Consider the following 17,351-nt stretch of genomic DNA (forward strand, 5'->3'; position numbering starts at 1 on the left):
TGTGGTGTGTATGGACTTCCAAAAGGCGTTTGATAAAGTGCCGCATAATGGGCTTGTCATCAAGATTGAAGCCCATGGAATAAAAGGGGCAGTAGCAGCATTGATACAGAATTGGCTGAATAACATGAAGCAGAGAGTCGTGGTGAATGACTGATTTTCGGAATGGAGGGAGGTGTACAGTGGTGTTCCCCAGGGGTCGGTGCTGGGACCACTGCTTTTCTTGATATATATTACTGACTTGGACTTGGGTATACAGGGCACAATTTCCAAATTCTTGCCACCAAAATGCTCCACTCCACTGTCATCTGCATTAAACACCCATTTTGCAAGTTTATTAATGTATTATGTATTTGGTGGCAATCTTCATCAATATTATCTAAACTCAACCCCACCCGCCAATCTGGTGTCATCTGTAAATTTTGAAATTGTACTTCCGATTCCCGAGTCCAAATCGTTTATGTGAATTGTGAACAGTGGTCCCAGAACCAATCCTTGTGGAGCATCACTTTCCACCTTATACAGTGTGAGTAGCTACAATTAACCCCTGCTATCTGTTTTAGAGCAGTAGTCAAGAGAAATTTCTTTACATAGGGAGTAGGCAGTCTGAGGAATTCACTTCCACGGTTAGTGTTTGGGGCACACAGTTCTGTAATGACAAGTGGTCCTCATGTTTTTATCCAAGACAGGCCTCAGCCCAGTCATTTACTCCAAATGTTGGTGCAATAGTTCAAGCTCAGAGGCGCCAGGTATCGGGAGCAGCAGTAGCAGTAAACAACATCTTAATGTACGTAAGTAAAAATATAGTTCATCTTCATCTATTTCCAGTTTAATAACTTTTGCTGAATGTGGCCCAGGCCAAGTGCCAGGATATCGGATCAGGTTCACCAAAGGAAATGAGTTTGACACCCCTGAGATAGACAATGTGAACAGGATTACCCTCATCCACTGACCCAGCAACTTCTTCAAAAAACTCAAGCAAGTTTGTGAGACACGACCTTCTTTCCCAGAAGCCGTGTTGAGTATCTCTAATGGCCCCTTCTCTTTCCCCGTGATGATAAACAGCATCTCTTAGGATCCCTTCAAGCATCTTCCCTCTGATCGAGGTCACACTGATGGGCCTGTCATACCCCGGCTCTGATTTGTCCCCTTTAATGAAAATGGGAACTACGTGAGCTACCTTCCAATCTCAGGGGACAATCCCTGACTCTATTGAGCTGTTGAAGATACAGGCAAGGGGCTTACAGAGCACCCGTCCCATCTCTTTAAACACCCAGGGGTGGATATCATCTGGACCTGGAGCACAATGCATTTTGAGAGTTCATATTTTATCCAAAGTGACATCCCTTTCTATTTTAATATTTATGATGTTATTGTTGACAGCACATCCCACAGCTGGAATCTGAGCATCATCCACAGGAGTGGAGGCTGATGAGAAATAGTCATTTAACAGCTCTGCCATAGCCCGGGAATCTGTCCTGAACTGTCTCTCAGTGGCCCTAAACCATCTTTAATGGTCTTCTGACTCCTGACGTAGCTGGAAAGACGTTTGCTATTATTGCCACAATTGTGCACCATCTTCTTTTCCAAAGATCTCTGAGCTTCTCTAATGGCTGCTTTTGTCTCCCTCGATTGTGGGTGATATTTGTCCCAATTTTCCTGTAAACTGAATTCATCCTGATCCGATCTGGTTTAAATGTAAGACAGTTCAGGGAGTCGGGAATCATTCACCCCGAGACCCACACCTACAGGTAAAGCCCCAGACGGTTCCTTAGTAAGGAGTCCTCTGGTACCTCAGCATATGTTTGTCAGCTATCTTACAGTCCACTCCTGGAGGCCCCACTCCCTGAGCCTGCAACGTTCAGCAGGGTCAGTGGTGGAGTTCCGCAGTGGGAGTGATCCCAGAGTAACTGTCGGGATCGCCCCCACCCTGTGGATGGTCAGGTTCGTGTATTTTTAGTGATCCTGGTGTCCAACACGCACACATCAATAAAACCGTGAATTCTGGAAACACACTGCAGGTCCTTCTTTATCTGGTGATCGAATGACTGTTGTATAATTGTACCAGCAGTTAACAGGCTCCTGTGAACTCCTCCCACTGCTATTTTAATGCAGACTTCAAATCATTTATTTTTAACGGGTTTATTTTAAATGAGTTAACGCCTGCCTTAAATGGTAGACTCAGGACTGTCACTCAAACAGGTGAAATCTCCATAGAATAATTACCACTGTCATTTTTAGACTGGATGCCTCACGGCCACTTTACTGTCAGAGAAGGGAGACGAGAAAGACCAAAGTGCCGTTTGCCCCTCTCAGTGTGGCCCTGAAGGACTGTGTCCAGGCTGAAGTTCTGTTCCCACCTGACGATCCTCCCCCCAGATTGTCCTTTCTGAGCTCCAGTCAGGTGATGCTAAACACTCAGGTGGGAAAGACTAAAATCTACAACAAGGTGTTTAAAACAAATCTGATTTATTTAACAGATATCCAGAATATTAAACTCCAGCCCAGTTTTCGGGGTTATTCACATCAGCAGAAACAAACCCCAACTGTCAGAATGAACATGGTTCAGTCCTGGATGGGATTAACAGCAGAATCCGACCCCTGCAGTCATATGTGAACTCGCTGGTGTCTCAGCACGTGTGATGACTGAGTGAATCCCTTCCCACACACGGAGCAGGTGAACAGTCTCTTCCCCCATGAGCATGTGTTGATGTGTCAGCAGTTCATTTCTGCTTTTCAAGCTCTTCTCACAGTCAGTGAATTAAAAGGTCACTCAATAGTGTGAACAAGTTAATGTTTCAGAAGGTGGGATGAATTAGTGAATCTCTTCCCACACACGGAGCAGGTGAACAGTCTCTCCCCAGTGTGACTGCGTCGATGTCTCAGCAGTTCGTTTCTGATTTTAAATCTCTTCCCAAAGTCAGAACATTTAAAGGTCTTTCATCAGTGTGAACTCGCTGGTGTCTCAGCAGGGTGGATGACCGAGTAAATCTCTTCTCACACACGGAGCAGGTGAACGGACTCTCCCCAGTGTGAGTGCGCTGGTGTGACAGCAGATCAATTTTGTTTTTAAATCTCTTCTCACAGTCAGAACATTTAAAAGGTCTCTCATCGGAGTGAACTCGCTGGTGTGACAGAAGGTTGGATGACCGAGTAAATCTCTTCTTACACAAGGAACAGGTGAACGGCCTCTCCCCAGTGTGAGTGCGTTGGTGTCTCACCATTTCATTTCTGATTTTAAATCTCTTCCCACAGTCAGGACACTTAAAAGGTCTCTCATCAGTGTGAACTCGCTGGTGTGACAGAAGGTGTGATGATTGAGTGAATCTCTTCTTACACACAGAGCAGGTGAATGGCCTCTCCCCAGTGTGAGCTCGCTGGTGTGTCAGCAGAGTGGATGACCGAGTGAATCCCTTCCCACACACGGAGCAGGTGAACGGCCTCTCCCCTGTGTGGGTGCGTTGGTGCATCAACAAGGTGGATGACCGAGTGAATCCCTTCCCACATGCAGTGCAGGTGAACGGCCTCTCCCCAGTGTGACTGCGTTGGTGTGACAGCAGATCAATTTTGCTGTTGAATCTCTTCTCACAGTCAGAACATTTAAAAGGTCTCTCATCAGAGTGAACTCGTTGGTGTGACAGAAGGTGGGATGACCGAGTGAATCTCTTCTCACACACGGAGCAGGTGAACGGCCTCTCCCCAGTGTGAGTGCGTTGGTGTCTCAATAGTTCAATTCTGATTTTAAATCTCTTCCCACAGTCAGAACATTTAAAAGGTCTCTCATCAGAGTGAACTTGCTGGTGTTGCAGAAGGTGGGATGACTGAGTGAATCTCTTCTTACACACGGAGCAGTTGAAAGGCCTCTCCCCAGTGTGAACTCGCTGGTGTTTCAGCAGGGTGGATGACCGAGTGAATCCCTTCCCACACACGGAGCAGGTGAACGGCCTCTCCCCAGTGTGAGTGCGTTGGTGTGTCAGCAGATTCCTTTTGCTTTTAAACCTCTTCTCACAGTCAGAACATTTAAAAGGTCTCTCATCAGAGTGAACTCGCTGGTGTGACAGAAGGTGGGATGAATGAGTGAATCTCTTCTTACACACGGAGCAGGTGAACGGGCTCTCCCTACTGTGAACTCGCTGGTGTGTCAGCAGGGTGGATGAACCAGTGAATCCCTTCCCACACACGGAGCAGGAGAACGGCCTCTCCTCAGTGTGAACTCGCTGGTGTGACAGAAGCTGAGATGACCGAGTGAATCCCTTCCCACACACGGTGCAGGTGAACGGTCTCTCCCCAGTGTGAATGCGTTGGTGTGTCAGCAGGTTACTTTTGCTTTTAAACCTCTTTTCACAATTCGAACACTTAACAGGTCGCTTATCAGAGTGAAATCGCTGGTGCATCAGGAGGCTGTATGACTGAGTGAATCCCTTCCCACACACGGAGCAGGTGAACGGCCTCTCCCCGGTGTGATTGCGTCGATGAGTTTCCAGCAGTGACGGGTAATTGAATCCCTTCCCACAGTCCCCACATTTCCACGGTTTCTCCGTGGTCCGGGTGTCCTTGTGTCTCTCCAGGTTGGACGATCAGTTGAAGCCTCGTCCACACACAGAACACGTGTACAGTTTCTCCCCGCTGTGAATGGTGCGATGTTTTTTCAGGCTATGTAACTGGTTAAAGCTCTTTCCACAGTCAGTGCACTGGAACACTCTCACTCGGGTGTGTGTGTCTTGGTGCTTTTCCACTCACACTGATGTTTGAAATCTTCTCCCAGAGATAGAACAGACAAACATTTCTCCTTCCACATTCAAAGGCCGATGATATTCAAGTCCTGATGAATCAAATGACTCTGTCAGATCTTGACGTGACCTTTGGTTTGAGTTTCCTGTCTGCAAATCCTCCCCTTCTAATACCCTGTAAAAGGAGTTTATAAAAGTTATCACTGTAAGTACAGGATAAAAATTCAGATCAGATAACTCGACGTTCTATGGAACATTCTTTCCTCTCTTATTTCTCAAAGCTGTAAATCCCCGTCCCACACACTCTCCCTCCTCGCTGTGCTGAAATCCAAACACATCGCATCATCTTTCAGTGGCCCTAAACCATGAGTGAAAGGGTGAGAGAGTGAATGTGATAGAGTGAGTGTGAGAGAGTGAGTGTGAGAGAGTGAATGTGAGAGAGTGAATGTGAGTACAGCAGTGGGCTCGGTGTGGAGAATGAAGTGGGGCAGGTGGAGCATGTTTCAGTGGAGCAGCAGTGATCATAATCTCATTAGGTTTAGAACAGTTATGGAAAAGGACAGGGGACAGTCAAATGTGAAAATTCTTAACTGGAGGAGGGCTAATTTCATGAGTTAAAATGGGATCTTGTCCAGGTGAATTGTCATCAAAAATTGGCAACAAAACAGTAATTGAACAGTGGGAGGCCTTCAAGGAGGAGTGGGTTTGGTAGAGAGTAGACCGATTCCCACGAGGAGCAAAGGAATAGCATCCAAAGCTAGAGCTCCCTGGATGACTGAAGAAAAAGAGATCACCATCTCTTCTTCATTTACCGATGCTCACTGACTGATCACCATTTCTCCTTCATTTACAGACTCCCCCTGACTGATCACCATTTCTCCTTCATTTACTGATGCTCCCTGAATGATCACCATTTCTCCTTCATTTACAAACGCTCGTTGACCGATCACAATTTCCCCCTCATTTGCATATGTTCCCTTATCGATCACGATTTCTCCTTCATTTACAGATGCTCCCTGACCGAATACCATTTCTCCTTCATTTAGAGACACTCCCTGACCGATCACGATTTCTCCTTCATTTACAGACGCTCCCTGACCGTTCACCATTTCTCCTTCATTTACAGACGCTCCCTGACCGATCACCATTTCTCCTTCATTTACAGACGCTCCCTGACCGATCACCATTTCTCCTTCATTTACAGACGCTCCCTGAAAAGTCCCAGTTTACACCGCGCATGCGCGGGGCCGCGGCCTTTTGTTGAGAGTTGGTCCGGAGCGAAACGGGAGAAACCGGAAACCGGCGGGTAGTGAGGGGGGGATAATGTTCACTGTTTTATATTCGGGTCTGGGGCCGCACTCGGGGTTTGTGAAGCCTGAGCCTGGGCCTGAGCCCGGACCCGGGCCCCGGGGTTTATTGAGCCTCTTGCTCCGATCCTCTCACCTGCACCGAACGCGCTCCTCCCGCAGCCTCGACTGACCGCGCATGCTCAGGACACACTGCCCGATAATGAGTCAGACTGCGCCTGCGCACTGTGCTCCACTGATTCAGATAGGGCACAATCTGTACCGTGCGGCATGCTGGGTGATGCAGCCGCCATTGCTGGTCTTAACGTCTTGCTGAGAAGCAAATACATTGGAAGAAGCGAGAGCGCGTTTGGACCAAGGAAAATAAAATTAACTGAAACCCCAGCTCTTCGTGCCATTTAAACTGGCACAAACATACAGCGCAGACGCTCCACCACTTTGGTAAACTCCAGAAAATATTATTTACGGTAACTTTTATTAATTTCGTTTTATTAAATGTTGCAACTGACGGGTTCAATTAAGGTTTATTTTCGAACTGCACCTCAGGATGTCAGTGTCAACACTAATCCCGCCATGGTGATGAAGGAGAGTTCCGTATCAATCGGAGGAGCGGAAATTGACTGCAGGGGTGAGCGGGTGAGTTGTTCCTCCAATCAATCGGAGTGTGTGCGGGGCGAGAGTTGCGGCACAGAATGGGCGGGTCTAAGCCCAGATGCCCGTCATTGTCTTAAACATAATTTTTAAAATCTAATTTATCTTAAACTCCAGAAGACGACTCGATCTTTCTGTTGCGTTTTGAAACAGATCAAAGCAGATGAGGTGGAGCAAGCATTTCAACATTTGTTAGAAAAACACATTAATTAAGAACAGCCAACATGGATCATTTGAGAGAACTCAAGTCTACTGATAAAGGGAATGTAGTGGATATTGTGTACATTGATTGTGAAAGGGTGTTTGGTAAGATGCCGGACAGGAGGCTTGTTGATAAAATTAATACTGCCCGTATTATCGGGAATGAGGCAGTGTGGATAGGAAGTTGTGCAAAGGGCAGAAAACAGAGAGTAGTGGTTAATGGATGTTCTTCAGACTGGAGGGATATTAACAGTGGTGTGCCTCAATACAGAGAATGATCTGAGCTTGGGAATGTGGGACACAAGGTGAAGATTTCGAGATGACGCCAAAATTGGCACCTTGGGCAATTGTGACGTCCACGGGTTAGTAAATGGGGCAGGTGAAATTTAATGCAGAGAAATGTGACGGGATGCATTTTGAGAGGAAGAAAAATGAGATGAAATGTAAACTAAATGGTCAAAGTCTTAAAGTCGAGCAGCAAAGAGACTTAGGTGTGGAAGGTTCTAACTGATGCATTGTCTTATTAATTAACAAGTCTGAGAGTCAGCAACTTTAATACCTCATTAAGAAATATATGAGCAAATTCTCTTGCCTCTACCGTTCCAGAGTAAACATGAAAATCCCCCGTGTAGACGAGATCAGTCCTCTGGATGGAACGACGGATGCCCTGAGCTTGATCTCCGGTGTCTCCAGTCCCAACTGCCCCTTACATCAGTATCCCCTCATTTTTATACCCTGTTGTGATCCATCTCTGTCACTGGAGCTGCAACTTCCCTAATCTGTGGTTTACAAGGACACATTGCTTGGTTCCCAGCAGTTACTTTTCTTCAGTAGTGTTCTCCTGATCCCTGAACTACCCTGCTTACTGTTAATTAGAATCATAGAATCATAGAAAATTTACTGCACAGAAGGAGGCCATTCGTCCCATCCAGCCTAATCCCACTTTCCAGCACTTGGTCCATAGCCTTGTAGGTCACAGCACTTCAGATGCATATCCGGGTACCTTTTAAATGAGTTCAGGGTTTCTGCCTCTACCACCCTGTCAGGCAGTGAGTTCCAGACACCTCTCACCCTCTGGGTGAAAAATGTTTTCCTCAGCTCCTCAATAATCACTTTAAATTTATGCCCTGCCCTTTGTTTATTGACTTCTCTGCTAAGGGAAATCGGTCCTTGCTACCCAGCCTATCACGGCCACACATAATTTTGTACACCTCAATGAAATTACTCCTCAGCCTCCTCTGTTTCAAAGAGAACAATCCCAGCCTATCCAATCTTTCCTCGTGCATAAAATTATCCAGTCCTGGCAACATCCTCGTAAATCTCCCCTGTACCCAATCAAGTGCAATTACACCCTTCCTGTATAGTGGTGACCAGAACTGTACACAGTACTCAAGTTGTGGCCTAACCAGTGTTATATACAGTTCCAGCATAACCTCCCTGGTCTATGCCGTGGCTAGTAAAGGAAAGAATTCCATATGCCTTGTTAACCACCTTATCTACCTATCCTGCTACCTTCAGGTATCTGTGGACATGCATTCCAAGGTCCCTCACTTCTTCTACACCGTAAATTCCATTTACCACTTTTATGCCCACCTGACCAGTCCATTGATATCTTCCTGCACTCTACAGCTTCCTCCTCACTATCAACCATGCGGCCAATTTTGTATCATCTGCAAACTTCTTGATCAAGCCCCCTACATTTAAGTCCAAATCATTAATATACATCACAAAAAGGAAGGGACCGAGTACTGAGCTCTGCGGAACCCCACTGGAAACAGCCTTCCAGTCATAAAAACACCCGTCGATCATCACCCTTTTCTTCCTGCCACTGAGCCAATTTTGGATCCAACTTGCAACTCTCCCTTGGATCCCATGAGATTGTACCTTTTTGACCAGTCTGCCATGTGCAATCTTGTCAAAACTCTTGCTAAAATCCATGTAGACTACATCAAATGCATTACCCTCATGGACTCTCCTTGTTACCTCCTCAAAAAATTCAATCAAGTTCGTCAGACACGACCTGCCCACAACAAATCCACGCTGACTGTTCTTGATTACTCCGTGCCTTTCTAAGTGATGGTTTATCATGTCCTTCAGAATTGATTCCCAACTTGCCCACCACCGAAGTTAGACTAACTGGCCTGTAATTACTCGGTCTGTCCCTCGCTCACTTTTTAAACAATAGTACAACATTAGCAGTCCTCCAATCCTCCAGCACCACACCTGTATCCACTGAGAATTGGAAAATTTTGGTTAGAGCCTCCGTTATTTCCTCCCTTGCTTCTTCTAACTCCCTGCGATACATTTCATCCGGCCCTGGTGATTTATCTACTTTCAAAGATGCTAAATCCCTTAATGCTGCTTCTCTCACTAAGTTTATCGCATCCATTATTTCACACTCCTTCTCCTTAACTACAACGTCTGCACCATCCCTCTCTTTTGTGAAGACGGGAGCAAAGTATTCATTAAGAACCATACCGACATCTTCTGCCTCCACACATAGGTACCTTTTTTGGTCTCTAAAAGGCCCTACTCTTTCCTTGGTTATCCTCTTGCTCTTAATGTATTTATAAAACATCTTTGGATTTTCCTTGATTTTATTTGCCAATATTTTTTGATGCTCTCTCTTTGGTTTCCTAATTTCTTTATAATTTCACCCCTGCACTTTTTATACTCCTCTAGGCTTTCTGTATTATTGAGCTCTCGGTGTCTTACATAAGCTTTCCTTTTCTGCCTTATCTTACCCTGTATGCTTCTTGACATCAGGAGATAAAATTTCACATTCATTAAATAAGCATCACACAATTCAATCTAATCTACTATATTGCTCACTCTGGTTTAGGTTTAAATTATGGTTAATAAAAAAATAATTCCTGTTCCTTCCCCTTATCGGATTATCATAGAATCATAGAGGTTACAACATGGAAACAGGCCCTTCGGCCCAACATGTCCTTGTCGCCCAGTTTATACCACTAAGCTAGTCCCAATTGCCTGCAGTTGGCCCATATCCCTCTACACCCATCTTGCCCATGTAACTGTCCAAATGCTTTTTAAAAGACAAAATTGTACCCGCCTCTACTACTGCCTCTGGCAGCTCGTTCCAGACACTCACCACCCTTTGAGTGAAAAAATTGCCCCTCTGGACCCTTTTGTATCTCTCCCCTCTCACCTTAAATCGATGTCCCCTCGTTATAGACTCCCCTACCTTTGGGAAAAGATTTTGACTATCTACCTTATCTATGCCCCTCATTATTTTATAGACTTCGATAAGATCACCCCTTAACCTCCTACTCTCCAGGGGAAAAAGTCCCAGTCTATCTAACCTCTCCCTATAAGTCAAACCATCAAGTCCCGGTAGCATCTTAGTAAATCTTTTCTGCACTCTTTCTAGTTTAATAATATCCTTTCTATAATAGGGTGACCAGAACTGTACACAGTATTCCAAGTGTGGCCTTACTAATGTCCTGTACAACTTCAACAAGACATCCCAACTCCTGTATTCAATGTTCTGACCAATGAAACCAAGCATGCCGAATGCCTTCTTCACCACCCTATCCACCTGTGACTCCACTTTCAAGGAGCTATGAACCTGTACTCCTTGATCTTTTTGTTCTATAACTCTCCCCAACGCCCTACCATTAACGGAGTAGGTCCTGGCCCGATTCGATCTACCAAAATGCATCACCTCACATTTATCTAAATTAAACTCCATCTGCCATTCATCGGCCCACTGGCCCAATTGATCAAGGTCCCGTTGCAATCCTAGATAACCTTCTTCACTGTCCACAATGCCACCAATTTTGGTGTCATCTGCAAACTTACTAACCATGCCTCCTAAATTCTCATCCAAATCATTAATATAAAGAACAAATAACAACGGACCCAGCACCGATCCCTGAGGCACACCACTGGACACAGGCCTCCAGTTTGTAAAACAACCCTCTACAACCACCCTCTGTCTTCTGTCGTCAAGCCAATTTTGTATCCAATTGGCTACCTCACCTTGGATCCCATGAGATTTAACCTTATGTAACAACCTACCATGCGGTACCTTGTCACTGAAATGATACCAGTTGGATTCGAGATTCCAACCAGCCGATTCTGTGGAATGGAATGGCTGATTTGTGTTGCCATGGCGACCTGTCTGCAGTCAAGCGCCTGTTTGAGTTTCGAACTCAGATTAAACTTCTCTTTCCCATAATACACATTATATCAGACATTTAATGTCAATGTATTGTAGCCATATTATGTTAATATCTCTAAAGCCTGCAACGTGTTCAGATACACAAACCTTTAAAAGTGGGAGGTTAAGTTGATAAAGTGGTTCAAAAAATACACGTGATCCTCGGTTTTACAAATAGGGTATAGAGTACAAAAGGACGGAGGTCATGTAAACCTGTACAAGTTATTGGTTAGGCTGCGGTTAGAATATTTTCTCAAGTTTTGGGGATCTTACACTCGGGAAGATGTCAAGGCCATGGAGAGGGTGCAGAAGAGATTCACTGAAATGATACCAGTGACGAGAGACTTTAGTTATGAGGAGAGAGTAGAGAAACTGGGACTCTTTTCATCGAACAAAGAACGGTAATGGGAGATCTGAGGGAGGTGATCAAATTTTGATTATGCGCATTGTCTCAATGTGTTAGGGACACTCAATGTCTCCTAAGGTCTGTGTACAGGGGAGGAGCAGATGGGTTTATCTTCTCATCTTCTGGTTAAGTGTTGTTCTCATCGAGGTGAGCACCCAGTGTCAAAATTCTCCAGTCAGGTACAGATACAGACAAAAGACCCTCTACACTGTACCATCAAACACTCCCAGGGCAGGTACAGCACGGGTTAGATACAAAATAAAGTTCCCTCTACTTTGTCCCATCAAACACTCGTGGGGCAGGTACAGCACGGGTTAGATACAGAGTAAAGCTCCCTCAGCACTGCCCTATCAAACACACCCAGGATAACGACAGCACAGGTTGGACACAGAGTAATGCTCCCTCTACACTGTCGCATCAAACCCTCTCAAGGCAGTGACAGCACGGGTTAGATACAGAGTAAAGCTCCCTCGCCTTGTCCCATCAAACACTCTAATGGCAGGGACAGCACAGAGTAAAGCTCCCTCCACACCCTCTACGCTGTCCAATCAAACACTCACCGACCATACTGAGCAGGATTATTCGGCACTGCAGTGATGTCATAAAGCAGTGCCATTCAGCCCATCTGGTCCTGTCCTTGTCCCTTTAAAGGTGGAGAGCTGGGACATCCTTTCTCAAAACAAAACCCACCTGTTCATAGTGAGAATCCCAGGGGAAGGGTCAAGGTCCAGAGTGTGGAATGCCGGTATAAAATGCCGGCTTTTTTAAAGTCATGACGCTGATCAATGTCTGCGTGAAGATTTCTTGCCATTTGTGTCAAGATTTGGAAAAGACCTGCTGCCTGACACCTTAAATATTGCCCAGCTTTAACTGTAGCTCACGCTGTCCGAAGAGGCAGTGATGTCATTAGGTTTTTATGTATCTCCTTGTGCTCCATCTCCTTAACAACACTTGCTGATCACAGCAATGTTTTCATTAAATGGAATCCCAGTGTGAAAAATTGCGCAATTTCACAGCGAAGCAACATATGCAAGATTGGTGGGAGATGCGACTGGAGATAATGGGCCTGGGGCAGTGGGCACATCTCTTTAGCATTAAGATATTCAGTATCCGAAGAAGCAGGGAGATGAGGTCGTTGTGCCTATTTATCCAGGTATCTGCAAAATCCATCGTCTCTCAATGCCCAGCATCATTCTTCCCCTCTCCTGCTTTCCAGTTAAGGTTTTTTTTCGTTAAGTCCCAGTATTTGCTTTGAACATCTATTTCACCGGCATCTGGAGGAGCAGAGGAAGCTGGAGATAAAGTAGTGTAACTGCCTACCCGCATTTGGGGCTGTCGTTGTCTGAACAAATCGTTCATGTTCTAACAGTAAATTCCATTTTGTGCGAGCAACTTGTCTGGGGCGAAAGTGACGTGAGTTTCAAAGGGACAAGTCGGAAAGGCAGCGTTGGTCTGCTTGCTTGAATGAAAACTGCCTGAACAGCCAGCAGCTCATCATTCTTCAATTTTACAACCCATAAGAGCGATACACAATGGACTTTCTTGCCTTCTGTAAAATGCCTCCTGTTCGAAAGTCGTGCCGCTCATCAAAGTCTGCGTGTGGTTTTCTTGCCATTTCTGTCATGATTTGGAAAAGATCTGCTGCCTGACACTTTAAATGTTGCCAATCTTTAACTGTCGCTGACAGTGTCTGAACAGTCACTGTTATCATTAGCCTTTTATGTATCTTCTTGTAATCCATTTCATGAACAGTACTAGCTGATCACAGCATCGTTTTCTTCAAATTGAATCGCAATGTGAAAAAGTGCACAATTTCAAAGCTGAGCAACGTGTGCAAGATTGGAAGGAGAGTGCGAGTGGAGATAATTGGCTTGGATCAGTGATCTCTTGAGCATTCAGACATTCATTATCTGAAAGAAGCACAGAGGTGAGATTTTTGTCGATATTTATCAGTATAGAAAAGAAGCAGGGAGTTGAGATCCTTTTGTCCATTCATCTTGCTATTTACAAAATCCTTCTCCTCTCAATGCCCAGCATCTTTCTTTCCAACTCCTTGCTCTGCAGGGATGTCTTGGTTTCATTAATTCTCCTTGTTTGCAGCAAACATCTAATTCACCTGGCAGATCTGGCCTTGTCTTCCAGTCATAATACGTCCCATCGTGCTGACATCATGTTAGCAACTCAAGATGAGCTGTTTTATGTTGATGGAATGCATTCGAGCCAGTTTTCTAGATCAATATGTCGAGGAACCAACAAGGGAACAGGCTATTTTACATCGAGTATTGTGTAATGAGACAGGGTTAATTAGTAATCTTATAGTAAATGATCCTCTGGGGAAGAATGATCATAATATTATAGAATTTCAGATTGAGTTTGAGAGTGATGTCGTTAAGACCGAAGCTCGGGTCATAATTTTTTTTAAAACCCAATAGAGTAGTTATGAGAGGTGAGTTGGCTAAGGCAGTTCGGGAAATTAGTTTAAAAATATGATGGTAGATAAGCAATGGCGAACATTTAAAGACATAATTCATTATTCCTCAACAAAATTACATTCCCTTGAGGATTAAAAACTCCACCGGAAAAGTGGTCCAACATTGGTTAACTGGAGAAATTAATGATAGAATTAGGTTCAAAGAGGCTTACAATGTTGCCAAAAAGAGTAGTAAGCCTGAGGATTCGGAGGGTTTTTAGAAATCAGCAAAGGGTGACCAAGAAATAGCTAAAATGGGAGAAAATAGAATGAGGGTAAACCAGCAAGAAATATAAAAATGGATTTTTAGAGCTTCTACAAGTATGTATAAAGGAAGAGATTAGCGAAAGTAAACATGGGTCCCTTGGAGACAGAGACAGGAGAATTTATAATGGTGAATAAGGAAATGGTAGAGACGTTAAACAAATATTTTGTATCTGTCTTCACAGTAGAAGACACAAGAACATATCGGAAATAATGGGGTACCTAGTGTCTAATGAGAGTAAGGAACCTAAATCAATTAAGATTAGTAAAGAAAAAGTACTGGAGAAATTAATGGGACGAAAAGCTGACAAATTCATTGGCCCTGATGGCCTACATCCTATGGTTTTAAAGAAGTGGCTGCCGAGATAGTGGATGTATTGGTTTTATCTTCCAGAGTTCCCATGATTCTAGAAAGGTCCCCATGGATTGGGAGGTACCAAATGTAACCCCGCTATTCAAGAAAGGAGGGAGAGAGATAGCAGGGAACTACAGGGAATTTAGCCTGACAATAGTAGTCGGGAAATTGCGAGAATCTATTACTAGGGACGTGGTAACAGGGCACTTAGAAAATCATAATATGGTTAGGCACATGGAACACGGTTTTATGAAAGGGAATTCATGTTTGACAACTCAATTCGAGGTTTTGAGGGTGCAGATAGCAGGGTAGATAAGGGAGAACCAGTGAATATAGAATATTTGGATTTTCAAAAGGCAATCGATAAGGTGCCACACAAAAGTTTGTTAAACAAGATTAGGGCTCATGGGATTGTGGGTAATATATTAGGATGGATTGGGGATTTGTTGACGTGCAGAAAACAGAAAGTCGGAATAAACAGGTCATTTTCGGGTTGGCGGGTTGTAACCAGTTGGGTGCCATGAAGATCAGTGCTTGGGCCTCAGATATTTACAATCTATATCAACGACTTAGATGAAGGGACCGAGTGCAATGTATCCAAGTTTGCTGACGATACAAAACTAGGTGGGAAAGTAAGCTGTGAGGAGGACGCAAAGAGGATGCAAAGTGATACGGACAGGTTAAGTGAGTGTGCTACAATTTGGCAAATGAAGTATAAAGTGGGGAAATGTGAGGTTATTCACTTTGGTAGGAAGAATAGAAAAACAGAATATCTTTTAAAAGGTGAGAGACTACGAAATGTTGGTATTCATAGGTATTTGTGTGTCCTTGTACACGGATCACAGAAATTTAACATGCAGGTGCAGCAAGCAATTCGGAAAGCAAATGGTATGTTGGCCTTTATTGCGAGGTGATTGTAGTACAAAGATAAGGAAGTCTTGCTGTAATTTAGTCATTTAGTACAGAGATGAGGAATAATTTCTTCACTGAGGGGGTTGTGAACCATTGGAATTCTCCACCCCAGAGGGCTGTGGATGCTGAGCCGTTGAATTGATTCAAAACTCAGATAGATAGAATTTTGGACACGAAGGAACTCAAGGGATATGGGGACAGGACGGGAAAGTGGAGTTGAGGTCGAAGATCAGCGATGACGTTATCAAATGGCGAAGCAGGCTCGAGGGACTGGATGGCCAACTCTTGCTCCTGTCGCTGATGTTGTTCCGCTGGAAAAGCAGAACTTGCCAGCTGTTTTAAAACTTTTAGCCTGAACAGGGACTTGAACCCTGGACCCTCAGATCACTACCTGTTTTTAAAAATCTGATGCTTTACCGACTGAGCTATCCAGGCTCGCTGTTTGATTTGTTTCCATCATACAGGTTCATGGTCGGACTCCGAATTATCCCTGTCGATGTCGAATTAGGGGGAGTGTCCCTTTTATACAATTTTCAGCAACGTGTTGAGGAGATTCCTTGTTTCTTTTGAACATGATGGAAGAAACATTGACAGCGAACTCGTGATTTTGCAATTCTTCTTGTTTGTACAAAATGTCTTTTCATTCCTCAGCAGCAATTAAAAAAACACTTCACCCAATGGCTCAAAAGCTGAACTTGTTCCACACGGGAGCTGGAAAATGCCTCTCGACCTTTCAGCCGATCAACAATTGAAAGCTGAATAATTTCACCCGTTACACCGTGACAACGGGCAGCAGATTTGCCTCCTGATTTTCCCTACTCGACACTTCAAACCGATGAATCCCTGCCTCACGGAAAGAAGAATTATGTGTTTGGTTCTTTAGATTTGAAGATCTCGTGCCGGCCGCTTTACCATTTCAGCTGTCGCCAATCGCCCCCTGTCCCTCTAAAAACAAGTAAACTCGCAGCTGCTTTTGCAACACGGGAGGCCAGGGGAGCATAAGTGCCCACATGGGAAGAAGTCGATACGTTCTGGATCATACCGGTTGTACCTTGAACTCCGGTGAACATGTTCAGAAGGTTCAACTACATTAGGTGAGGCTGAAACTCACAACCTCGGCATTTCTCCAGCGTATAATTATTGTAGAAATAACGCGCGTTGACCGATTGCACCACTGGAGCCGCGCACGGTCTGTGTCACCACTGCTCCCATCAAACAGCTTCATCCTCGGTCTCTCAATTATCGCTTCGTGATCTTTCCCACACAGAAGCCTCCAACCAAGAGGCGATTCGTTAAACATCCGCAGTGAACTTTAAAAGCCGTGGAATCTGAAACAAAACCCCAAAAGATAAGACTTTTAATTATATTAGTAATGATTTAAGGCCAGTTTTTTCATGGTATTTAAGGAGGATTTGGGGAAATTGGGAGCTGAAATTAAGAAACTCTCTCTGGGATGTCGGTGATTGAAGAGATGGGCGTTATTTCATTTGTAAACCGAGGCTCGGAACTTTCTGATGGAGAAGTGTGACAGAAGATTGTGGTTAGTGACAGTTGCCGGGGAGATCGAGAGGAGAGGGAGAAAAGTCAAAGTCACAGCTGTGACAGCTCAAGTGCTCCGCTTATCTGTAATATTTAAAAAGTATTGTACAGTACAGGGCAAACCGATTTAGTGTCGGTTATCACAAATACTAAAAGACACGGGGTCAAAGGCGGATTTGTGAAGAGTGAACGGATTTAAACGCCAGACTGAAATCATTCCCCATGAATCTGAAGCGTCTTGGGGAAAACGGCAGTGCGAACTGTTATGTTCGTGTCATGACTTGAAAGACCCTCCAATTACCGACAGTATCTTTGAACGAGTTGTGCAGTAAAACC

General features: G+C 44.5%; 1 protein-coding gene and 1 non-coding gene across 2 annotated transcripts; both read right to left on the bottom strand.

The window, feature by feature from the left end:
• Positions 1-2,571: 2,571 nt before the first annotated feature.
• On the bottom strand, positions 2,572-4,490 carry LOC137335656 (zinc finger protein 84-like). The gene is made up of 2 exons (XM_068000946.1): positions 2,925-4,490; positions 2,572-2,685 (listed from the first exon to the last, which is right to left on the bottom strand). The coding sequence occupies exons 1-2, from the start codon at positions 4,389-4,391 to the stop codon at positions 2,605-2,607; spliced, it is 1,548 nt and encodes a 515-aa protein (XP_067857047.1). The 5' UTR covers positions 4,392-4,490; the 3' UTR covers positions 2,572-2,604.
• An 11,335-nt stretch (positions 4,491-15,825) lies between these two features.
• On the bottom strand, positions 15,826-15,911 carry trnak-uuu (transfer RNA lysine (anticodon UUU)). Its single transcript is given in 2 exon segments — positions 15,826-15,861; positions 15,875-15,911. It is a non-coding gene; the product is annotated as a tRNA-Lys (tRNA).
• Between the last annotated feature and the right edge of the window lie 1,440 nt (positions 15,912-17,351).

This window comes from Heptranchias perlo, chromosome 20 (assembly GCF_035084215.1).
Source record: "Heptranchias perlo isolate sHepPer1 chromosome 20, sHepPer1.hap1, whole genome shotgun sequence".
NCBI classification, from domain to species: Eukaryota; Metazoa; Chordata; class Chondrichthyes; order Hexanchiformes; family Hexanchidae; genus Heptranchias; species Heptranchias perlo.

Excerpts from the sequence above, each read along its gene's own strand:
- LOC137335656 (XM_068000946.1), bottom strand. The coding sequence starts at position 4,391 with ATGCACCAGCGATTTCACTCTGATAAGCGACCTGTTAAGTGTTCGAAT. Across the intron at positions 2,686-2,924 it reads CTGATGAAAGACCTTTAAAT|AGACTGTTCACCTGCTCCGT; the intron begins GTTCTGACTTTG and ends TCATGGGGGAAG.